The 21,571-nt window shown below is 45.2% G+C and overlaps 9 protein-coding genes across 9 annotated transcripts; 6 read left to right on the top strand and 3 right to left on the bottom strand. All coding sequences in view use genetic code 12, as the record gives it.

Moving 5' to 3' along the window:
* Positions 1-231: 231 nt before the first annotated feature.
* On the top strand, positions 232-6,208 carry CXQ85_001805 (uncharacterized protein; the record flags this gene model as incomplete). Its single annotated transcript, XM_025485501.1, has 2 exons — positions 232-2,173; positions 2,511-6,208. 2 exons carry the CDS (start codon positions 232-234, stop codon positions 6,206-6,208), a joined length of 5,640 nt encoding a protein of 1,879 aa, XP_025340966.1.
* Positions 6,209-6,817: 609 nt separating this feature from the next.
* Positions 6,818-7,651, top strand: CXQ85_001804 (SDR family oxidoreductase; the record flags this gene model as incomplete). The annotated part of the gene is made up of 1 exon (XM_025485500.1): positions 6,818-7,651. One exon carries the CDS (start codon positions 6,818-6,820, stop codon positions 7,649-7,651), a length of 834 nt encoding a protein of 277 aa, XP_025340965.1.
* A 196-nt stretch (positions 7,652-7,847) lies between these two features.
* Positions 7,848-9,848, top strand: CXQ85_001803 (sorting nexin 1; the record flags this gene model as incomplete). Its single annotated transcript, XM_025485499.1, has 1 exon — positions 7,848-9,848. The coding sequence occupies one exon, from the start codon at positions 7,848-7,850 to the stop codon at positions 9,846-9,848; it is 2,001 nt and encodes a 666-aa protein (XP_025340964.1).
* A 238-nt stretch (positions 9,849-10,086) lies between these two features.
* CXQ85_001802 (uncharacterized protein) lies at positions 10,087-11,343 on the top strand (the record flags this gene model as incomplete). Its single annotated transcript, XM_025485498.1, has 1 exon — positions 10,087-11,343. One exon carries the CDS (start codon positions 10,087-10,089, stop codon positions 11,341-11,343), a length of 1,257 nt encoding a protein of 418 aa, XP_025340963.1.
* Positions 11,344-11,392: 49 nt separating this feature from the next.
* On the bottom strand, positions 11,393-14,095 carry CXQ85_001801 (uncharacterized protein; the record flags this gene model as incomplete). Its single annotated transcript, XM_025485497.1, has 1 exon — positions 11,393-14,095. The coding sequence occupies one exon, from the start codon at positions 14,093-14,095 to the stop codon at positions 11,393-11,395; it is 2,703 nt and encodes a 900-aa protein (XP_025340962.1).
* Positions 14,096-14,700: 605 nt separating this feature from the next.
* On the bottom strand, positions 14,701-16,618 carry CXQ85_001800 (uncharacterized protein; the record flags this gene model as incomplete). Its single annotated transcript, XM_025485496.1, has 2 exons — positions 14,701-15,144; positions 15,491-16,618. 2 exons carry the CDS (start codon positions 16,616-16,618, stop codon positions 14,701-14,703), a joined length of 1,572 nt encoding a protein of 523 aa, XP_025340961.1.
* Positions 16,619-17,379: 761 nt separating this feature from the next.
* Positions 17,380-18,327, top strand: NOP1 (rRNA methyltransferase; the record flags this gene model as incomplete). Its single annotated transcript, XM_025485495.1, has 1 exon — positions 17,380-18,327. One exon carries the CDS (start codon positions 17,380-17,382, stop codon positions 18,325-18,327), a length of 948 nt encoding a protein of 315 aa, XP_025340960.1.
* A 546-nt stretch (positions 18,328-18,873) lies between these two features.
* Positions 18,874-19,841, top strand: HEX3 (SUMO-targeted ubiquitin ligase complex subunit; the record flags this gene model as incomplete). The annotated part of the gene is made up of 2 exons (XM_025485494.1): positions 18,874-19,783; positions 19,828-19,841. The coding sequence occupies 2 exons, from the start codon at positions 18,874-18,876 to the stop codon at positions 19,839-19,841; spliced, it is 924 nt and encodes a 307-aa protein (XP_025340959.1).
* A 254-nt stretch (positions 19,842-20,095) lies between these two features.
* On the bottom strand, positions 20,096-21,499 carry CXQ85_001797 (Imp2'p; the record flags this gene model as incomplete). Its single annotated transcript, XM_025485493.1, has 1 exon — positions 20,096-21,499. One exon carries the CDS (start codon positions 21,497-21,499, stop codon positions 20,096-20,098), a length of 1,404 nt encoding a protein of 467 aa, XP_025340958.1.
* Between the last annotated feature and the right edge of the window lie 72 nt (positions 21,500-21,571).

Genomic DNA, 21,571 nt, shown 5'->3' with positions numbered 1-21,571 from the left:
ACATAGTTGCTAACTCTATGTATAGGGTACTATTGACAAGGGCAATGATTAACTTTATGAAAGGGACTTTCTATTCATAAACACAGATTTCCAACCAAATAACACCTCAATTGACCGCCAAAACATGTTTCTTCTGTGTCTGTTATCTGTCATATTGGATACCCATGCACGCCCTGCCCGCGAGTAGATTGCGGAGAATGTGAATGGATCAGATCTTGAACAACACCCACCATGTCGCTTGAGGAAGACCAATTCTTTCCTACGGGGCCCAACACAGGCAATGGGCACTGTGCTAATCCTAGACAGACATACCGTATTGCGTTGAACTTGAAGGCAGTCATCGATAGGGTTATCCCCACGATCTTCGATGAGAAGGAAATCGTGAGAACTCACTCGGCTGTGCTCAATTCGAAGGTGCTTCGTTTGATCTATCGCTGTGCTGGTGGAAAGGGAAATGGTGCAGCAGGAACTACATCATTCAAATATCGTGGTGCGCTTGTGTTTGCCTTGTTAAAGGTAACAGATTGGTATTGGCAGCAGGCTGAGTATAAGCTTTCTGACAACGAGTTGTACTCGCTAAGAGCTGTTGCTGCGCAGATATTGGCAGTAAGAATCATCGATTCTACTAAAGATGACGAGTATTTGTTCTTGGGTATGCTCTGCCATCGGTACCTGATGAACATTAGCGGAGAGGATAGCGATCCAGTTAGTGCTTTGGAATTGGCGGTTGATATGCACCTGACGATTGTTATTGGCTGTTCAGGTTATCAGAGATGTGTGAAATGGTTATGGAGAGGTTGGATCATGCAATCTTCCCATGATCCTCACTCCTATGTTCTTTACAAAGGTGTCGCTTCTCAGTCAATTAGGACTCACTTTGATCCAGATAGAATCAAGACCCCTGCGTACCAGAACAAGATCGAGATAGCTTTCAGTATCTTGTACTTGATATTCTTTACCATCATTTTGAACACTCATCAAGTGGTCACAACAGATGTGGATGTTTTCGAAGGCTTCTTCTATGCTTTCACTCTTGGTTCAATCTTTGATGAGATCACGAAGCTCTACCATGTGGGCTGGAACTATTTGGGCTTCTGGAACGCTTTCAATGATGTGATGTATAGCATCATTGTCATTGCAATAGGATTCCGGTTTGCATCATTGAGACAGACGGGCTTGTACAGAGAAAAGTACGACGAGATAAGTTTCCGTGTTTTATCTTGTGCTTCACCAATGATGTGGTCTCGTCTTCTTCTTTACTTGGACGCACAACAGTTTGTCGGTGCTATGATCGTTGTTATCAAGACTATGATGAAAGAGTCTATCCTTTTCTTTGTGTTGCTCTTTGTTGTCATTCTTGGTTTTCTCGAAGGATTTTTGGGACTCGATGCGTCTGACGGTAAGAGTGAGGCAACCAAGCATATCTTAACCTCTTTGGTCAATGCTGTGATTGGCGCTTCAGGCTTCAATGATGTTCAGAACCTTGTACCGCCATATGCACTGATCCTTTACTACATTTACTCATTTGTTCTTCAAGTCATTTTGATGAACATCCTTATCGCTTTATACTCCACAGCATATGCTGCCATCGTGGAAAACGCTACAGACGAATACTTTGCCTTGGTGGCGCAGAAAACATTACGATACATCCGTGCTCCAGACACCGACTTGTATGTGCCTCCCTTCAACTTGATTGAGTATCTTATTACTCCACTTTATTATGTGGTATCGAAGAGGACATACAAGCAGATCAACAGGGTGATCATGACAGTCATATATTCGCCAATGCTTTTGTACATCACTATTGACGAGCTCAGGAATGCTCGTAGAGTACAATACAACAGATTCAAAGGTCTTCCTGACGATGCCAACGAGATTGATACTGAATGGGACATTACTGACGGTTTCGATGTCGACTTACTCATTGTTGGCGACAATGGCATCGAAACTAGAGATGGTGAAGTAAATCAAGCAGTCAGAGAACAGAGAATTGCTGAAAATAAAGACCCTGAGTTTGCTGCAGATTTCCCTTCTTTAATGAAGGATATTGATGAGGTTATCCCTCCAGTCGAGAAAGCAAATGATAAGGGTATCAAATGGGAGCACTACGGCTTGCATGAAAAACTCGACCAGTTATCCACAGTGATAGCAAACTTGGTTGAAGAAAACAAAAGTCTAAGAGAGAAATTAGACGAAAAGACATAAAAAAGACGGTAGATCACAATGGGTGCGAACCTTCTGTTGATATGAGACAAGACCATCAGAGATGAAGCAATGGTACTGAAGTTTGAACACCACCAAACCCTCAAAATATTTCAAAACCTCGCTTACTACCAAAGCCCAGTTATTCTCCTCTGAATGTTAAACTTCCCTTCCATGGGTTGGCGCCCGTACACCAGTTTCTTGGTGCTCCGCATTTGTAGGAAAAAAAGTCGATAGACATCTAGTAGTGGCAGGCTTCGCGAGAAAAGCCTAACAAATCATTCACCCATAACTGCAAATATACTAAGAATCCGTCACCATGGCGAACGCCACAAGCTACAGAAATGGCGCCGACGTTGAATTCGATTATCTGCATGCGCCGAATGCCTCTAGCATAGTTCACGATGATCTTGCGCCTCCTAGTCTGACATCCAAGAAGAAGAGAAAGAAGAAGAAGAAGAAGGCCAAGTCTGCAAATGGGGAAACAGCACAAGACCAAGATCTCCATCCTCATGATGACCCAGCGTTTTCTGTTAACGATGCCCACATCAACGATCCTGACGCTGATTACCCCACATCAAGGGTAATTAAAGTGGGTCCTTCGGGAGACTTGATTGTCGAAAGCTTGGACGACGAATATCCCCAAGAATCGAAACAGCAACTTCCACAGATTTCCGATATTCAATCACGAGAACAGCTAGATTTCTCTATTTTCCATTTCCACAATGATGATGAACGTGCATTCTGGTTAAACTTGTCCGATGCCGATAAGAAGGATATACTACGTGTTGACAAAGAGCATCTTATGGAGAATCTACGAATCCTCAAGAGAAACCATCCCAATAAAGGCATGCCTTTCAACCAGTTTGGCGTCGGCGATCATCATAATCAAGGCGGCGACCAATGCGCCTGTGCCTACTGTGGCAGAAACAGCCGCTTCATAGAAGATGAATTGGCCATAGCGTATAACCAGCATCTAGATGTGATAGCCGACTACCTCGAGAATTGCGTGAATGCACGGGCTGAATTTCCTCGACTTATCCCGGAGCCTCGCTTCCATTCCGATGCTCCTTCACCTCCATTGCATCCTCCTCGTTCACCCCATCCAGAAAGCGTTAACCACAGTCATACATCACCAAACTTACATGCCAATAGTACACTTCCGAATCAGCTGGTGAAATCCGACGAAGAAACCTCTATTAAGGAGGAAGAGCCGCAACTTGGGGAACTCGAAACGGCGGCTACTAACGACTCCGACGAAAAGATCCTCATGAACCTCGAACCGCAAGAGATGCTCGACATTTTAGGTAAGGCCAGGAAGGTTCTGGAGCTCATAAATCCCAACACAATACAAGAAGTTGTCAAGTACGAACTTCTACTGAGGAATATCAAGCCGGAAGCTGCAATCGACGAGTCAGCCAAAAATCTAACCGAGATTTTCGCCAACATCAAGAAGGATGACGAAAACGGCCTTGCGAAAGCAGTGGAGTTTATCAAGTGCTGCAGTCGACTTTACAAAGAATCGAATGACCAATTCAACGATGTTCTGCAGTTTTTATCCAACTTCGCAGACTTAATCATGAAGAACGAAGGAAAGTCCTTTGTTGACATGCTTGAATCATTAACTGAATCGAGAAACGCCCGCATGAATATCGCAGAGGAACAGAAAATCGAGCAAATCACTGATGTAAACGAAGAGGATCAGCAGGTACTTCGATCGCCACTTAATGTCACTCAATCTCCAGATGGCGCTGGCTCGACACTTTTGCAGGCCGATGAAAGCCATGGGATTGCAAATGGCGAGACCAGCCGACAAGATGCCGAATATTTCGAAGAGTATGGCGAAGATTATCATCAAGCCCACGACCATGATCATGACCACGATTATGCATGCGATCACGATTGTTCTCATGGCCATGAATGCGATCATGATTGCGACCATGAAGAGTACGATAACGATGAACTCGATGATGACGAAGATAGTCAGCAGGGTTACGATGATGGGGAACTTGACGACGAAGAAGCGCAGCGTGGCCGTTCGGAAGAGATTCGGGGTTTCGTCATGATCCAAGCAGTTAACATGATCAGGGAGAGATTCATGGAGGCTTACGAGAGAAAACTATCAGAAGATAGAACTCAGATGTTTATCGCAGAGCTTGAAGCAGAGGAAAATGCAAAGAAGGAAAGAGAATTGAAGAAGCTAAAAGCTAAGGAGAAGCAGAAAGAGAAGAAGCGCTTGCAACAGCTTGAGAAAGAAGAGGAGAAGAAGCGCAAAGAGGCCGAGGAGCTAGCACGTAAGGCCGAGGAGGAGAAGAAGCAAGAAGCGATACGCGCAGAACAAATGAAGAAGAAGGAAGAAGCAAGGCTCAAAAAAGAAGAGGAAAAAAGGCGACGTATTGAAGCCTTACAGAAGAAGGAGGTTGAAGCCGCGGAAAGAAAGAGAAAGCAGGATGAGTTGAAACTCCAGAACGAGAAAAAGCAGAAGGAGAAGGAGCTCAGACAGCGTCAACTTGAAGAAAAGAAGCTGGAGGAGAAGAAGCTCCAAGAAAAGAAGCTCGAAGAAAAGAGGCTTGAAGAAGCCAAACTCCGAGAGAAGAGAAAGGAGGAAGAAAAGAAGGTCGATTCGAAGAAATCTGGAAAGAAGAATGTTGATACCGCTAGCAGAGGTACATCATCCGCTCCGAGAGCACCAGATGACCCGATTTCAAATCAAGCTCCTGCAATTCCCGCTCAGACTGAGTCGCCAATGGGTCACGACAATTTTAATGAGACCGAGGACTATCTCCATAAGCAACAACAAGAGCTTCTTGAGAAAGCCAACAGTTTGTCTCTCGACCTGGCCAATCCATTAATGCCTCTTGATGAATTGAACATCCATGCTCAAGCAACTTCTCCGATGAAGAATCATTTGTTGGATCAGCTTTACCGCGCCAAGCCCCAATCGATCTCCTCGACTTCTAACTCAACTCCTCAAATCAACCCTGCAGAACTCAATCAGTTTGGATTGCAAGAAGGTGTTCCACCATACATTTCACCTAGCAAAAATACCGACCTGTTTGATAACTTGAGGGGCGTGGATTGGAGGAATGGCGCAAGTGCTTTCCCACATCAAGGTCAAAGTCGTGTTGGTGGGGCCCATGTCGCTTCTAATTTCAGTCCATTTGATTCCAATGCCACTTTGGACCAGTTGCAACAACCTCCATCTGTCGACATGCTTCTGAGCTCAGCCCTTGGCAGTAATGTGAGACCAAGCATTCAACAAAGCAATAGTTACATGTGGTCGAACGGATCAGCTTCGAGAAGCAATTCTATTTGGAATTCGTCGAGTGAACCTCAACACGGGAACCCTAATATTTGGGGAACTAGCAAGTCACCACAAGCTTACGGCAATGGCATGATGCCTATGGGTGGCTCACGAATCTCGCTCTCCGATCAGGGTGCAAACTCAGAAGTTGACACAATTCAAAAGGCTGCTGCAGATGCATTCAACCTTATGCTGTCGAACAACCAGCTTATGCTCGGCCTGGCCTCTGCCATTAACATGTGCCAGATAGTGAAAGGTTTATTGGGAAACGCCTCAATGGGAATGGCGGAGTTTCTCAACTCTTTGAAGTCGCCAGGTAAGCATCAGTTTGATTTTATTTATGACGACTACGGAAGCGTTACGCACCTCAAGTTGATTCAGCATATTCCAAATGGAGCTATTCCACAGGCAACACATGGACCTGGTCATTTGGGCCATCAAGGTCTTGGTCAGCCAGTCAACCCGAATTTGCAATTCGGTTATGGCCATACTACACAGCAACAGAATGCATTCCAGAACCAACCATTCCACCAGCCGATGCCGAACGTGCCACAACACCCACAACCATTGAAAGCGATGAATGTTGGTCCTCCAGGAATACAGCAGGATGAAAACAGCCAAAAACCTAACGGCCTTCAGCTTCCCGGAACCATCCAGAACCTGTTGAATCCTAGTGGGTTTGGCCAGGGCAATATATGGTAAATGATATACGACCAAGGCAATACAAAAGAGAAGTCACCCACCAAAACATAAAAAAAAGGGAAAACCACTCCATCGTAATCTCGTACGCTTAAAGCCACAAAGAAGGTTCTCTACAGAAATTGCTTCCCCCACGGAGGTCTGCCCATATTGGGGATTCCGTCCTACAAGGAAAAGTCCGAACCGCAAATGGTTTAGACTTCCAACATCTCGACCGCGAAAAAAAAGTACTATTATCCCCTTCATACATAGCTGTCTCTCATGCACACCGGCTCTTTCAATTAACCCCCTCCCTTCCCCAATAATACCATATAATTTAATGAAAAAGCCATGGAAATGAAAAGCGAAAAATTGCCAATTGTTCCCCAGGCCTGGCCAGTCCAATCACCATCCTCTTTAGGCATTACGTCCGACCCTCTGTCCTGCTCCGTGACATCATTGTATGCGGATTCTTGAATACCCTCTCTGCACACAGCTCTTGCCAAAAAGTACCTTTGGGAGGTTGCAGAAGTGAGACATTAGCAACCTTGCCAATTTGCCCTATAAAAGGAACCCGCGTAGCCTTGACTGCGAAAAAGTTACACTTTGCCTCAACATATTCCACAAACCAAAATGGTTCAATCAATTACCAACAAGAATCTTGGTGACTTGCCTACAGAGGCACCTAAGGTCGCTTCCAACGTGCTTGACTTATTCTCGTTAAAGGGTAAGGTCGCTTCGGTGACGGGTTCCTCGGGAGGAATCGGCTGGGCCGTTGCTGAAGGTTTTGCTCAGGCTGGTGCGGATGTTGCCCTTTGGTACAATTCCCATAAGATTGACGATAAGGCTGAACATTTGGCCAAGACGTATGGCGTGAAGGTGAAGACCTACCAGTGTAACATTTCCGACCATGCTGACGTCGAGAAGGTGATTTACCAGATTGAGGAGGATTTCGGTGGTCTTGATATCTTTGTGGCCAATGCTGGTGTTGCCTGGACTGAAGGTGCTTGTATCGAGGTTGAAGGTGTGGATGCCTGGAAGAAGATGATCGACTTGGACTTGAACTCGGTTTACTACTGTGCCAAGCCAGTGGGTCGTATCTTCAAGAAGAGAGGCAAGGGCTCTTTTGTCATCACTGCATCCATGTCTGGTCACATTGTCAATGTGCCCCAGCTCCAGGCGCCTTACAATGCTGCTAAGGCTGCTCTTCTCATGCTTGCCAAATCGCTTGCAATTGAATGGGCTCCATTCGCTAGAGTTAACAGTGTTTCTCCAGGATACATTGCCACTGATATCACCGAGAACATTGACCCAGAGACGCAAAACACCTGGTTCAAGCTCATTCCTTTGGGCAGACAAGGTGAGCCTCACGAGTTGGTTGGCGCCTACTTGTATCTTGCCTCGAACGCTTCGACTTACACGACCGGCACGGACATTTTGGTGGACGGTGGCTACTGCGCCCCATAGACGATTTTTTTATACTAAATATGGAAAAGGAACAATAATTCATTTTGAAGATGTAGGATATATATGGACTAGATACTATGTGGGGTGCAAAATGTCCTGCAGCCAACTGGCTTAGACACCTAATCCTGCGATCTGTTGAGTGAGGTTGTTACCACACACCGAATCCGTCTACGGACCGAACAGATATCTACAAACCATGGATGACGATTTGACAGCATCCCATTGGGATGACGTTTTGCTGCCATCAACGAAGTTTGGTACTGCTTCTGCCATTCCTTCCCATTTAGGTAACCAATTCGCTGACTTGAACCTCGACGATCCTCATAGGGACAACGAGCCCGACGAAGAAGAAGAAGAGGAGGACCAGGATGAACAAGAAGATGAGAATGAAACTGGCGGGTATGGTGACCATCATGGCTATGGCTCGAGCTCTTACGGGGGCGTTGGGTCTAATCTCAATCAACAGAACCAGGCTGAGTTGGACCAGATTCATGAATTGAGGAAAGAAGAGCTTAAGGAACAAAAGTCGGCATTGATGTCAGAGCTTACTGAGGGCTCAGCATTTGAAGACCTAGAGTCTTCTGTGGCAAGCCCTTCAAAAGTATCATCTTCAGATCCGCTATTCGCTGATAGAGGCAAGGTGCTTACCGAAAGTAACGCCACTGAGCCATCGCCATCTGAGCAGCACCATTCACCAAAGAAAGCCCTGCAACTCAAAGGTTCTCAATTTAGAGCTCAAAGAACCAGAAGGTATACGCTGTCAACGGTGGTGAAGCAATTGAAGGAGGAAACAGGCGTGGTGGACCCTTTAACAGATTTGGCCTCTAAACCCGAAGTGGATGAAGCTGAACCATCTTCAGCCCCGCATGATAAGGCTAACGACTTAGTCAAAGAATCAAATGCACCATTGTACGATATCAAACAAGAGAATGCTGACGAAAGACAGTCTGAGATCTCTCAACCAATCTCTGATACCGCAAGCGATCATTCCAAACTAAAAAGAAGGCCATCCTCATCGGGTGCAGAAATTGCCGTTGGAAATCCAGTGAAAGTGGGTGATATTACGAACGCTCATATCGTATACTCAATTGAGACGAGAAACTTACAGCTTCTGCCTGCCGAAGAGCCCCAAGAAAATCGCTTCACTGTTACAAGAAGGTACAGAGACTTCTGCTGGGTTTATAAACAGCTCCAAATAAGTCACCCCGGCAAGATCATACCTCCTCCGCCATCAAAAAAGACATATATCGGACGTTTCAACGAAAACTTTATCGAAAACAGAAGGTTGTCTCTCGAGAAAATGCTTCAGAAAATAAGCAAGATCCAATCTTTGTCGACCGATCCTAGTTTTGTTATCTTTTTGACTTCAGAAGATTTTGCGCGTGACTCCAAGGAGAGAGAGAGAAGCGGCGGAGTGGTGCTTGATGACTCGGGTGAACCAGAGAGCGATGGCGCCTCGACGAATGCCGTTGTCACAGGATCTGGAACGGGTGGCTTCATGAGTTCGCTCTTCTCAATCCCCGCAAAGCTACCGGAACCTGATTCCTATTTTTCCAAGAAGAAGGCTTACATAGAAGACTTGGAACATAACCTTCGGACGTTTCACAGATCACTTGAGCTCATTGCTGGTCAACGACTTGAAATAGTGGGTGTGACAGAAGAGATTGCTACGATTATTGATGAATTGGCAGATCTCGAAATACTGAAGGCTACCTCACTTCTCCTCAAAGCTTTTGCGGAAATCCATATGAAGCTCAAGGATAATCTCGATAGAGTCAACTTACAAGATCAATTAACCCTTGGATTTACTATCGAAGAGTACTTGAGAATAATAGGCTCGGTCAAGTACATTTTCGAAACGAGAACGAAGACTTACAATCAATACCACACATTCCAGCAAGACCTCATCAAAAAAGAAGACTCGTTGAACAGGGCAAGTCACAAGGCAAAATCTGAAAAGTACAACATATTGAAATTCGAGGTGGACAATTTAAGGCAGAAGACGACTCAGTTTGAAAAGAGTTTTAATGCGATCAGCGAAACAATTAAAGAAGAGATGGACAATTTCGAGATGGAAAGGGTTGATGATTTCAGAAACAGTGTTGAGATATACATTGAGAGTTCAATCGAATCCCAAAAAGAAGCAATTGAACTCTGGGAGACTTTCTACGAAAGGCAACACTTAGACCAGATCTAATTGTTCCGTCCTTTTTTTTTTTTTTTTTTTTTTTTCGTCCTGTGAGTCTTCTGCGGACCCGATCTATGAATCATAAGCGCTGCATATACATCACATCGCACAAAAGATACGTAAATTTTCGAGGGGGATGATTCATGTCCTGCTTACATATATCTTGGGACAATGGCACTCTGACTCAAATAAAGTTTTTTCCTGATTTCTGCTCATCACTTCAATTCTACTACTGCTTCTTTTCAACATGAGCAATCAGGTCCATCTAAGCCCGACGAAGCTATCAATTCTATCCATACCGAGAGATAAGGTGTGGCTTTTCACAGCTCCCATATTAAGGTTACTCAAAGATGAAGCACAGAAGAGCAACTCACAAAGTGTCCAGGGAGACGACTCCGAGCAAGATGAAGATGATCTATCCGACGATGAGCTGAGTGACAACTCCAATAGCGGATCTGTTTCAGGTGACCAGTTAGCCAGACGTGAAAGCTTGAAGCGTCTGAAGTCAGACAATGGCGTTGATAACTCGAGCAAACCAGCTCAATCAACAGCTCCTCTGAGTGCGTCCGAGTTAGAATCATCTGACGATGATGATGAGGAGGAAGCCATATTTTTCCATGTTGCATTAACGCCTACTGAATGCACTGTCATATGCTCATCTGCTGTATTTCAAGATGCATTTGACGAGCCATTGAAGATTTGCAAGCAGTTAGATTATGCAGATGTTGTCGCTGTCGAAGAGCCATTCATCAATTTGCAAGTTGATAGCGATGGTGAATCCCATACCTCATCGAGGATTCTCGAATTAACGCGACCACTTTCAGAGAATGACATTCCTTTATTTTTCTTGTCTAGTCATTTCACTGATATCGTTTTGATTCCACATAAAGCCAAGGATGAGGTTGTGCGTATTCTTGGTAGCAAACAGTTTGAATTCTCCGACGTATCTAATAGCTATTTTGTCAATACTGTCAGTGGTGTTGAGTCGAAAATACGACATCTCGACATCAATAGCCTGGAGTTGGAAGAGAAGACATTGAAGCTTTTTGAAAATAATGGTATCAGCCCGAAAATAAACCGAAAGCAAAAGCTTCTACTAACGGGAGCGAGACCTGGGAGGGTTAAGGATGCTATCGAGAAGGCCGCCATGTGTATTGGTTCGGGGTCCCTACCCGATTATTTCGTGATAACCAGGACATCACTTAATGAACTTTCCCTCATATTACCAGGCTCCGCTCGCAAACGTGCAGCTATGGGTTACGATTTCAAATCTATAATTGGTTCGGCTCAAGATATCATTCTTCCAATCGCTATCGATTTGCGGAAACTTCCTCTAGACTTGACTGGTATCGTTGCCGGTCTAGCTAGTCGAATCTTGAGCTCTTGTGAAGCAAGCATTGAGATGAACTACTTGTCCATGGCTCGGTCTGGTGTTGTGATGATTCCTGAGGAGAACTTAGGTTCTGTGGCACAGGTTGTAAATAGTATCAACTATAGAGAATAATACAATTGGGATGGATTAATCTGCCATTTAGCTTGTATTTCTATAGACTTTAGTTCTTTCTACCCTTCTTCTTGGTCTTGCTAGTGCTCCAGCCTTCATCATCCACAGTTGGGACCTTGTCAGCACTAGAAGCAATGGCAGCTGACCAGGAGTCACCACTGCCGGCACCGACTTGCTTCTCTACGCCCTGTCTCTTCTTCATAAATTCCTGAGCAAATCTGCGACCATCCATAGTAGCTGAAGAGCTGTAGATAGTTTCAGAAATCAACTGGCTAGAATCAGGGTGCAAAGGCAAAGTAGTGAAAATCTCAAGCAAGTCATTCTTTGATACAGAAGGGTACAAGTTTGTCATGGCAGAACGAGCCCAAACCAAGAAGTCCTCTCTCACAGCATTACCATTAAACGATTGGGTATTGGTGCTGGTAGAAGAAGCAGCACGCAACATCTGAGGAGAAATTGACGTAGATCCACTAGCAGCGTTAGAATAAGAAACTGCAGGCGTGGCCTTCTTAGGTGGGGCTGGCTTCTTGCTAACGACTGTGGTCCAAGCCTTATCTTCCTTTGGTGTAGCTGCGGCCAAGGAGCTGGCAAGGGATGCCTTTGGTGGAGCAGATGCCTTAGCAGCAGCAAGCTTGGACTTTGCAGCCTCTGCTTCTTCCTTTTGAATTTCAGCTAAGGACTTCTTGCCCACTGTTGGTTGGGATGGGGCATTAGCCCAGTTAAATGTAGGCTTGTCGGCAGATGCTGCTGCTTCTTCTTTAGAGAGAGCAATAGCGTTTGCCAATGCAGTTTGTTGCTTCTTTTCAGCTCTAAGTTGTTGCTCTTCACGCAAACGGGCGGCCTCCAAAGCTTGAATTTCCTTCAAAGTCATAGCTGGCTTCGACTGTTCAGCAGAGGAGGCTGAAGCCTTGGCCCATGGAGCTAAAGCGGGTTGAGATTCTTGCTTTGGCTCAGATTTGGCTGGCGCAACGTTCTTTTGAGTAGGCAATTCAGGTTGTGGTTCTGATTCTTTTTCGATAACGTTATCAGAAGCTGGAGCAACATTTTCATCAACGGTTTGATCGTTTGATGGTTCATTTTGAGGTTCCTGAGCTTCAGGTTCAGGAATGAATGCACCAGGGATGTGGGATGTAGGGTCCTCATCCACTGGGTTACGCTCTTCGGGCTTCGACTGAGGAGTCTGGTCCTCCACTGACTGACGACGGTGGTCATCATCATTCAAAATACCTGTAACCATGGAACTATGAATATCATGGAGAACAGGGTCCTCGGAAGAGGGCTTGATGATATCGGAGCCTTCAGCTGAAGCAGATCCAGTCAAAGATGACGAAGGAACAAAAGGAGAGCTTACACGGGAAACTGATTGCATTCCAGATAACCAAGGTGACATTGGGCCCTGATTCGCCAAGCCGGGAAGATTTGTGTTCACAGCCCCAGGAGTCTGAGGGCTACCAGACATCAAACCACTACCGGAATCCAATCCCCATGCAGAGTTGTTTCTGGATAAGTTAGGCTGCTGTTGCTGCTGGATCTGCTGCTGAAGCAAAGAAGGCATATGCAATTGGCCAAAGCTACCAGACAAGTTCTGGCCCATCTGGCCCAAGTTTTGACCCAAATTCTGGCCTATGTTTTGACCTATGTTTTGACCTATGTTTTGACCCAAGTTCATACCCACTGGGTCAATACCAAATTGGTTGTTCGAGAACTGATTCTGTTGATTCATCAACAGATAGTCACGAGAACCCATAAAATCAAACAAATGATTAGAAGAACTCATTCTCATAGAGGCTGCACCGAGTGACAGGGAAGCACCATTTGGCATGAGCGATGAATATAAGTTGTTTCCACCAAAAGCAGATTGCTGGTTGGAACCTGGACCAGTACCCTGGGCAGAGTTGCCTGACGGATCGTTCAGCAATTGACTTGATTCATGAGGTTGCTGACTGTCCCTGGCTTGTTGACCACTTCCAGCCGATGGCAAAGGAACCTTGAAAGGCAGGATGTAGTTGTTCACAGCCTCACAGAATTGCTTCAAAGTGTAGAAGCTAGATTCCTCTGCACGGCGAATGCGTAACTCAAAGTCCAAGTAACCGTCAGTAAGCCACTCTTGCATGACATTACCAGGAAATGGACCTTGTTCATTGCCAGAGGGATCAAGATACGACCAAAAAATGTTCTCAGGAGGAATCAAGTTCAGATCAGCTGGACTAGCCCTATCCGGTGGAGCAAGGTTCGGAGGTGGAGCCGACTTCCTTCCTACATTCATCTGAGCCATTTGCTCTTCCAAAGACGGAATGGAGCTTTGAATGGACTGAGCAGCCAGAGACAGTTGCTGGCTTTGTTGCTGCGAAGCCTGGCTATCGATCTGTTGGCTAGACGAGTCGGTAGGTTGAATCAGCATGCCGCCTTGGGCCTGTCTTTGTAAGTTCAAATGGTAGATCTCTTGAGGACTGGAATGCTTGTAGTTTTCATGGGATTTGGAAGCTGGGGGCTGGTTAAGAACCTGGTCTCTAACTTCGTGCCATACATTGAAGACATCTTCAATGGGATATCTCTTGGAGCCCTTGTTCTGAGGGATGTTGAAAGACTGGGTGGAGGAGTTTGGAGTATCGGCATGAGACGAAGGGTCTGTGGGTAAGTTCTCCTTACGTAACCTGTTCTTGTTAGTATAGGTTTGGTTGGGAGGAGACAGAGATCCCGTGGTAGTTGTAAATCGAGCAACATACATGTTGGTATGCGAGTCAGTTTGCATTGCGATGTTAGATTTTTATGACCTCGAGGAATAGAATGTATAAACGGGGCGATTTATTGGGAAATACGTGACTTTTGCAAAGAAAAGATGGAGTATAGGTGGATTTGTGGGAGACAGAGTATGGAAAATTTTAATGCGGCACTTTTTTACTGTCGCGCTGATGTTTCGAAATTTCTCTGCTACATGAGAAGAGATTGTTCGAGGAAAGTGCTCTTGATTTGGCCTTACTTTTTTTATTTCTTGTTTTCATTTTCAGTATTCTACCTCTGTTGGTAAGCTTCGATTTGAATAACTTGCTTTCTTCTTTTGTCAACACAAAAGTGGCAAAGTCTGGACACCTTGGATCGATGTACGCTCGCTTTTGTCCCTATATAGCTTGCTCGTGCCTTTAAGACTACTGTGAGCCATGGTTGCCTTAAAGTTCCAAAATCATAATAACCACACATCATTCATCCCCAGTTCGTTTAGATAATAATATCGGGGTATCTTCATCCGTTCGCTCAAAGGCATAGGACACTAATCAGGCTCGTCTACGCGCCGTCTTTCTTCATTCGTAACTTTGTATATTCGTAGACATTCTGACCTTATTCTGAAACCGTATTCATCTAGATTCCAAGCTTCTTCTCCATCTCACAGTGGAAGTCTGGGACATTTCTTCCAGACTCAAAGCCGCCCTTGTAAATGTCTTCCCAGTCAACAGTGGACTCCCTGTTCATCAAAATATCTTTATGCAACGTGTCAGAGCCTCCAAGAACCTGTGGCTTGAAGTCAGTGGCCTCAACAAGATCCATCTCCATGGTTCTACGGATTGGTTCACCAGCACCAAACACACGTCTGTAGGTTTCCATTCTGATATCTTGTTGCGTCTTTTCCCAATTCTGGATTCTGGATTCTAAAGGATGGCGGTTGTTCAACTGAGAAGCGATATTCAATGGACCTTGTTGTGCTCTCAAGGTATCTTGTAATGCTGGCGTGTTTTCTGAGACTTCACCAAAAGTGGTCGTAGACACAGAAGAGGGGTTCGTCTTTTCCGGAACAATACGTAATGACTGTGGTTAGTATAAGAAATTCATGGTTTGTGTAAGGTCCAATTGACATACCATCTTGTTTGGTTCTTCAGGTGGCAATACTACTTCAAGGTAAGCGAGCGAGATATTGGTTGTCGATATTTGGGTAGGTGCAGGAATACACACGAAATGGAAGCCTTCCCTGTGTTGAATCAAGAAATTTACAGAGAGGAAAGGCAGAGAAATAAAAATGACTACTTGGGAATTTATTGAAACTTATGGCCAACGTTAGCTGCCTTTTTCTTTTTCTCCTCTTCTTCTCGGAGGGCATGGATTGATGCACCACATGACAGTGGTTTTCGCAGCCATTGCCTCACATTCTCTCGACAGGCTCATCCACAACATCAATGAGTCTAACGTTTTTATGCTCTTGATCTTTAAGGAATTCAGGAACAAATTTCCAATCTTCAGGTTGAAGAACACCGTTAAAGCAAAGGGTACCGAAAACAAGGGTGGCAAACCCGAAGAACTGTAAGAAGCTGAATGATTCCCAACCCAAGACCATAGCAAAAAGCCACACTAAAAGTGTTCTGCAGCTGTCAATAGTGGACCTTGCTGTAGCTGAGAGTTCCTGGGTAAGCGAGACCCCGCAAAAGTTGAACGATGAAATACAAATCATGATTGCAAAAGACGATAAAAGCACTTCACGCAGCGAGAATGTCTGGGATAAAGACTCGTGCAAATTGAATGGCGAGTCGTGGAATTGTTTCTTCAGCTGAAGCAGTCCAACGATGAAATTAAGCAAGATCAACGAGGTGGTCAAAATGACAACACCAAAGAAACCCTCAGTGTAAACCAAACGCAAAGGAGTGAAATGGTACTTAGCAAGAATCTTCTCCTCAACAACAAACTGAACCGCTTGAAGAGAGACAGCCAAAATAATTAAAGACATGCCGAAGATAACGAGGGCAGGTTCTTCGACGGCAGCTTTGGCGGAGCTTCCTCTACTTCCTGAGTACCCCACAATTCCAATACCCAAAGTAACAATGACCAAAGAGATCCACTCCAAAGGTCTTATTCTGCGCTTCAAAAATAGAACCGAAAGAACAGCAACGAAAAGCACAATAGCTCCTCTGGTCATTTGGAAAATGGAAACTGGGGTATAAATCAAGCCAACATTCATACAAGTCGTGGCCAACATATCGCACACTGACGGAATTGCAAGAATCAAACTGTGGCTTTTCAGCGCTGGACGGGAGTCTTCATTCAACGCTTGGTATTGAGATCTCTTAGCAAACGGAGACTTATAAAGAATATAATAAACAATGTAAATGCCAAGTTCACCAATGAACATCTGGAGAGTCTGAATGGCAGGTTGTTCAAAGTTCTTATGCTTTGTCACGTCTGGATCCAAGCAATTTTCCACGCATTGGTTGTCTTGATACTTGGTAAGAAGCGAGTTAAGGCATCCACATACTAAAGTGCCAACCACTATAGAGATAGTGTGGAAAGACATGCTGGTGGAGATAGAAAGATAGGCTTATCGATCGCAGTCAAAGTTGCATACGCAGCGGTTTCGAATGGTCGACTCCATGCCTAATCTGGTTAACGACAGCATTATGTGCAGTCATGAAACGACTATCAACCAAAGGTCACAGTTTTGTCCATTTAGACAAAATAAATAAACTTTAAATTTGATGAAATTGTTTCAGTAGGGTCACCGGGTGTGAGGACCAAGTTTGGGGGCTTTTGGATTTGTGTGGGGTGAGATACGTGAATAGGCCTTCTCAATTAGGCAAGTCCATAGTCAAATTCGTGCCGCACGATGGGCATCGTTTTCTCCAATGATGCTTCGACTTTGGGATATCCAATCTTCAACATACAAAATAAAAATCGGCAGGATGTAGCTCACTAGCTTCTTTGAAGTTTCCCAATTCGTATGATGGTCTTAATTTTTTTTTTAGTGCTCCGTAAGATTCATAAAGTCCATTTGAGGTCTTTTTCAATCTCCTTTTGGCCAGTATCGTCCATTTTGACAACCTTCGGTTGATTTAGCTGATCCAAAAGCATTTTAAAAGATTAAATCACCATTTAAAAAGCTATCTTAGCCCTTAAAACCTTCATAAAATTGTCTGGCCAGGTCGATAGTGCTGTTGGTTTAGCCAGTTTCAAGGGTTACCCGCACCGGCATCTCCTAAGAATCGCACCTACTGTAGAAAAATTTTTCCTAATTTTCACCTTCTGTACCTTATACAACAACTTAAACCCACATATAAAATGTCTTTCCCAACTAGAGGCGGCAGAGGCGGTGCCCGTGGTGGCGCCAGAGGCGGATCCAGAGGCGGTTTTGCTCCAAGAGGCGGTGCCAGAGGTGGCGCTAGAGGTGGTGCTAGAGGCGGTGCCAGAGGTGGTGCTCGTGGAGGTGCTAGAGGCGGCCGTGGTGGCGCCAGAGGTGGCCGTGGTGGTGCCAGAGGTGGTGCTAAGGGTGGTGCCAAGGTTGTCATCGAGCCTCACAGACACGCTGGTGTCTTCATTGCCAGAGGTAAGGAGGATTTGTTGGTCACCAAGAACATGGCCCCAGGTGAGTCTGTGTACGGCGAGAAGAGAATTGCCATTGACGAGCCAGCCAAGGAGGAGGGTGCTGCTCCAACCAAGATTGAGTACCGTGTTTGGAATCCTTTCAGATCCAAGTTGGCTGCCGGTATCATGGGTGGTATCGATGAGTTGGGTATTGCTCCAGGCAAGAAGGTCTTGTACTTGGGTGCTGCTTCCGGTACCTCCGTTTCCCACGTTTCCGATGTTGTTGGTCCAGATGGATTGGTCTTCGCCGTTGAGTTCTCCCACCGTCCAGGTAGAGAGTTGATCTCTATGGCCAAGAAGAGACCAAACGTCATCCCAATCATTGACGATGCTCGTCACCCACAGAAGTACCGTATGTTGATCGGTATGGTTGACGCTGTGTTTGCCGATGTGGCCCAGCCTGATCAGGCTCGTATTATTGCCTTGAACTCCCACTTGTTCTTGAAGGACCAAGGTACCGTTGTCATCTCCATCAAGGCCAACTGTATTGACTCCACTGTTGATGCTGAGACCGTCTTCGCCAGAGAGGTCCAGAAGTTGAGAGAGGAGAGAATCAAACCTTTGGAGCAGTTGACTTTGGAACCTTATGAAAGAGATCACTGTGTCGTCGTTGGACGTTACGTTAGAAGCGGTTTGAAGAAATAAACTGCGGGTTGAAAATTACCCAAAATAGGGAAGCATCGAGCGGGCATACCATGTATTTTAGGCAGATTTGCATTCATTGATATAATCAAACAAAAGACAGTTAAGAAAAGTTCAAGTAGAATGATAAGCGCTGATCTCCCATGCCTTCTAGGCAGGCAAAACAGAACGCAGCGCAGTAAACAAAATCCCGGCTGGAAATATAAGATGGCAAACATCAACCAGATCAAGGTCGCATTTTACTCCTTCTTTCTTCTTCCACCTTATTATTTTCCCCTGCTTCTCGTTTGCCTCCCATCATCGCCGGTGGACATCGAAGCGGTTTTAAGTGCAAATTCGGTCACGTGCACAACCCACCTGTAAGCGGTATCACCCTGCCAGGTACCCAGTTGGTCAGCGAACTGCTTACATCAAGCTCAGTACCACGCTTCTTTCCACAATCAAATTTTGCCCCTACCAAGCATTTCCTTTCAGGCTGAAGCCTTTGAATTCGAAAACTAAAATCTTGCATGAAACATATTCTACTCAACATTCCACTTCTACGACTAGATGAGTGAGCAAGAAACAAAACAGCCGACGACAAGGCGGCGTTCGAGCATAATAGAAGTTGAAAGTGACGAAGATATCGCCATAGAGCTGAGTTCCAGTGACCAACAGCGGCGGGACAGTATAATAGAAGTACTCAGCGATGCGGGCCTGGATAACTCCGATGATGAACTAGAAATAGTGGGAGAAGCCCAAGCGCCTCCCGTGGAAGATGATGATTTACAAATTACGGGCCAGACAAGAATGGTTCCCCCTACTATTCAATACCCAGGTGCTCCTATGGAAGCTGTCCCTGTGGAAGAAGAACCTTACAACAGTAGAGATTCATCACATACACCTCCAACCCCAGCGCCACCACGCCGACAAAGGCATCTCTTTGGGCGTGAGTTTATGCGCCGCCTCAGAAGAAGAGTCTCTGGCGAGACAGGCCATAGGTTTACCAGACCTCTTAGTTTCTTTGATCTCCCACAAGAACACCAGAGATCTTTTCTTGATATGATTCAATCCCAGGACGATGACGAGATTTCAAGCTCCATCTTTGCTCGTCTAGAGCGTGAAGATGAACTGGCTCTTGACCGAAAGATTGAGAAGGAGAAGATTTTCAACCGTGATGCCCTTCAGAAAAAGAAGAGAGAAGCCAAAGAGGAAGACAATCTTCATACGACAAATATCGATCCCAAAGACAACTTGCTATGTGAACTTTGCGGTATACAGTTGGGTGAGGGGATTCCAGATGACTTCAAACCCAACCCAAAGTACGACAAAGATCTCGAGAAATATGCCAAAGAGTTTCAGGTACAAGCGCCATGGTTTTGTATGACACAGTGTCTTGAAGCCGATCGTGCACTTTCAAAACGTGTCTTTGTGGCTAAATGTGGACATGTGTTCTGCGGTAGATGTATCAAGAATATCGGTAATCGACCACCTGGGCGCCGTCCAAAAAAGCAAACCACGCAGATATCGCTCGATAATCCTCTTATCAGCGCTCCGCGTAGATGTCCCGCCAGTGGCTGCTCTCATCAGTTCTCTCGTGGTAAACGGGCTTTCACTGAGCTTTTTCTTTAGTCATTTCCTTGGGACATCATTGGCATTTGGGGCTAGAAACATTTATTTGGGCATTGGGTTATCGGTTATGGTTTCAGGTGTGGTAATAGATACTCGTAATTTCGTATATGAAAATTATAAAGTTTAGCATAATAACGCAGCAGAAGTAAAAGTGACACAGTTAATCAACTCTAGCTTCAGACAAGGTCAACGGCTTGATGTTGTTGGAGAAGATGGAAGAGCCGTTCTTGAATCTGTTTATCTTCTTCAATTTCTCTCTTACTACCATCACTGGGACAGTAGATTTGGTGACCAAGTAGTTCGACAATGAACCTAACAAGACACCTTTGATAGCACTCAGTCCCTTAGAGCCGACCACAACCAACGTTGGTTGGAGGTTATCGATAAACTCCAAGATAAGGTGACGAGGTATTGGATGATGAATGATTTCAATGACGATGTGGATTTGTAGCTTTGTCAATTTCAACAAGTTCAACACTTGTTGCTTTGCACGGTTAAGCATATTGAGTCTGGCAGATTCTCTTTCATTTGGCGAGTTACCCTTCAAGTTATGGTTGGCATCGTTATCTTCAATAACACAGACAATGAATAAGACAGAGCCATCGACCAACACAGTACCTAAACACCACTCAAGTGCAAAGATGGATTCGGGACTAAAGTCCATACAAAGAAGGAACATCTTGGGCTTAACCTTTGGATTGATGAGCTGGAAAAAGTTACCACGGGTGATTGTCTGGATAACTCTTGAGTGAGAGATGTTCGAATCCACTTCGCCTTCTTTGATTGTCTCGTTCAATTGGGATGCAAATTCGGAGTCCAATTTATCCTCCACGGCAGATGTGTAGGGTGCCAAAAAGCCTTCAGTATCTTGGCTATCATTCTCCAGTCCTGGTTCCTTCTTCCCAGAGTTTGCACTGTGTTGCCCACGCAATTGCTCGTTCTCTTGGTCAATGATCTTTCGCCTGTAAGCCTGGTATGTTTCCAACTTCTGTCTTCTGGACTCGGCATCCTGATCAGAGTTGTAGAGGTCCAAGCCATCTTTACCAGTAAGAGCATGCTTGTTCTGGGTGAGCTTTTCAACCACATCGAGATCTACATCGTTGCCGATGTTGCGAGCGTTGGCCACCGCTCTCTCGGTAGCGGTCAACTCCTCAAGCTTCTTAATCGTCTGTCTGTCATTCAAGTTGGAGTGCTGCAAGATGGTAGAGATTTCCAGAATCTTTTCGTCTTGACATGCGTAGTTAGGCAAGATGTTGCCGGTTCCGTCGTACTGGAACTTCTCGTTATCGTCGTCATCACTGATATGTTCCTCTTCAGACATTTCGTTTTCCCAAAGAGCATTGGCGGTATCCTCATCATCACCCCGCTCGTTGGGGTCCCTTAACCGCTCCAGTGGGTCATGGTTGGTGATGGACCACTTGATATCTTTATTGTTGAACTCGTCATTCAGGGTAGACGAGGATCTGCTATTGCTATTGGAAGGGGAGTTGGAACGGCCCCTTGACATGGACTTCTGGATGATGGCCAACTTTTCGGCCTCTAATCTGGACTGACGACTGGCCATGGTCGGTATATTTGCTGCTTTGGAAGAGGTCTTTGACGGCGTAGAAAGAGGAAGTATATGTAGATTGTCGCA

Source organism: Candidozyma haemuli (genome assembly GCF_002926055.2).
Source record: "Candidozyma haemuli strain B11899 chromosome Unknown C_2014730914, whole genome shotgun sequence".
In the NCBI taxonomy this organism is placed as follows: domain Eukaryota; kingdom Fungi; phylum Ascomycota; class Pichiomycetes; order Serinales; family Metschnikowiaceae; genus Candidozyma; species Candidozyma haemuli.
The sequence above is the reverse complement of the archived record's forward strand: the minus strand, read 5'-3'. Positions and strand labels throughout refer to the sequence as shown.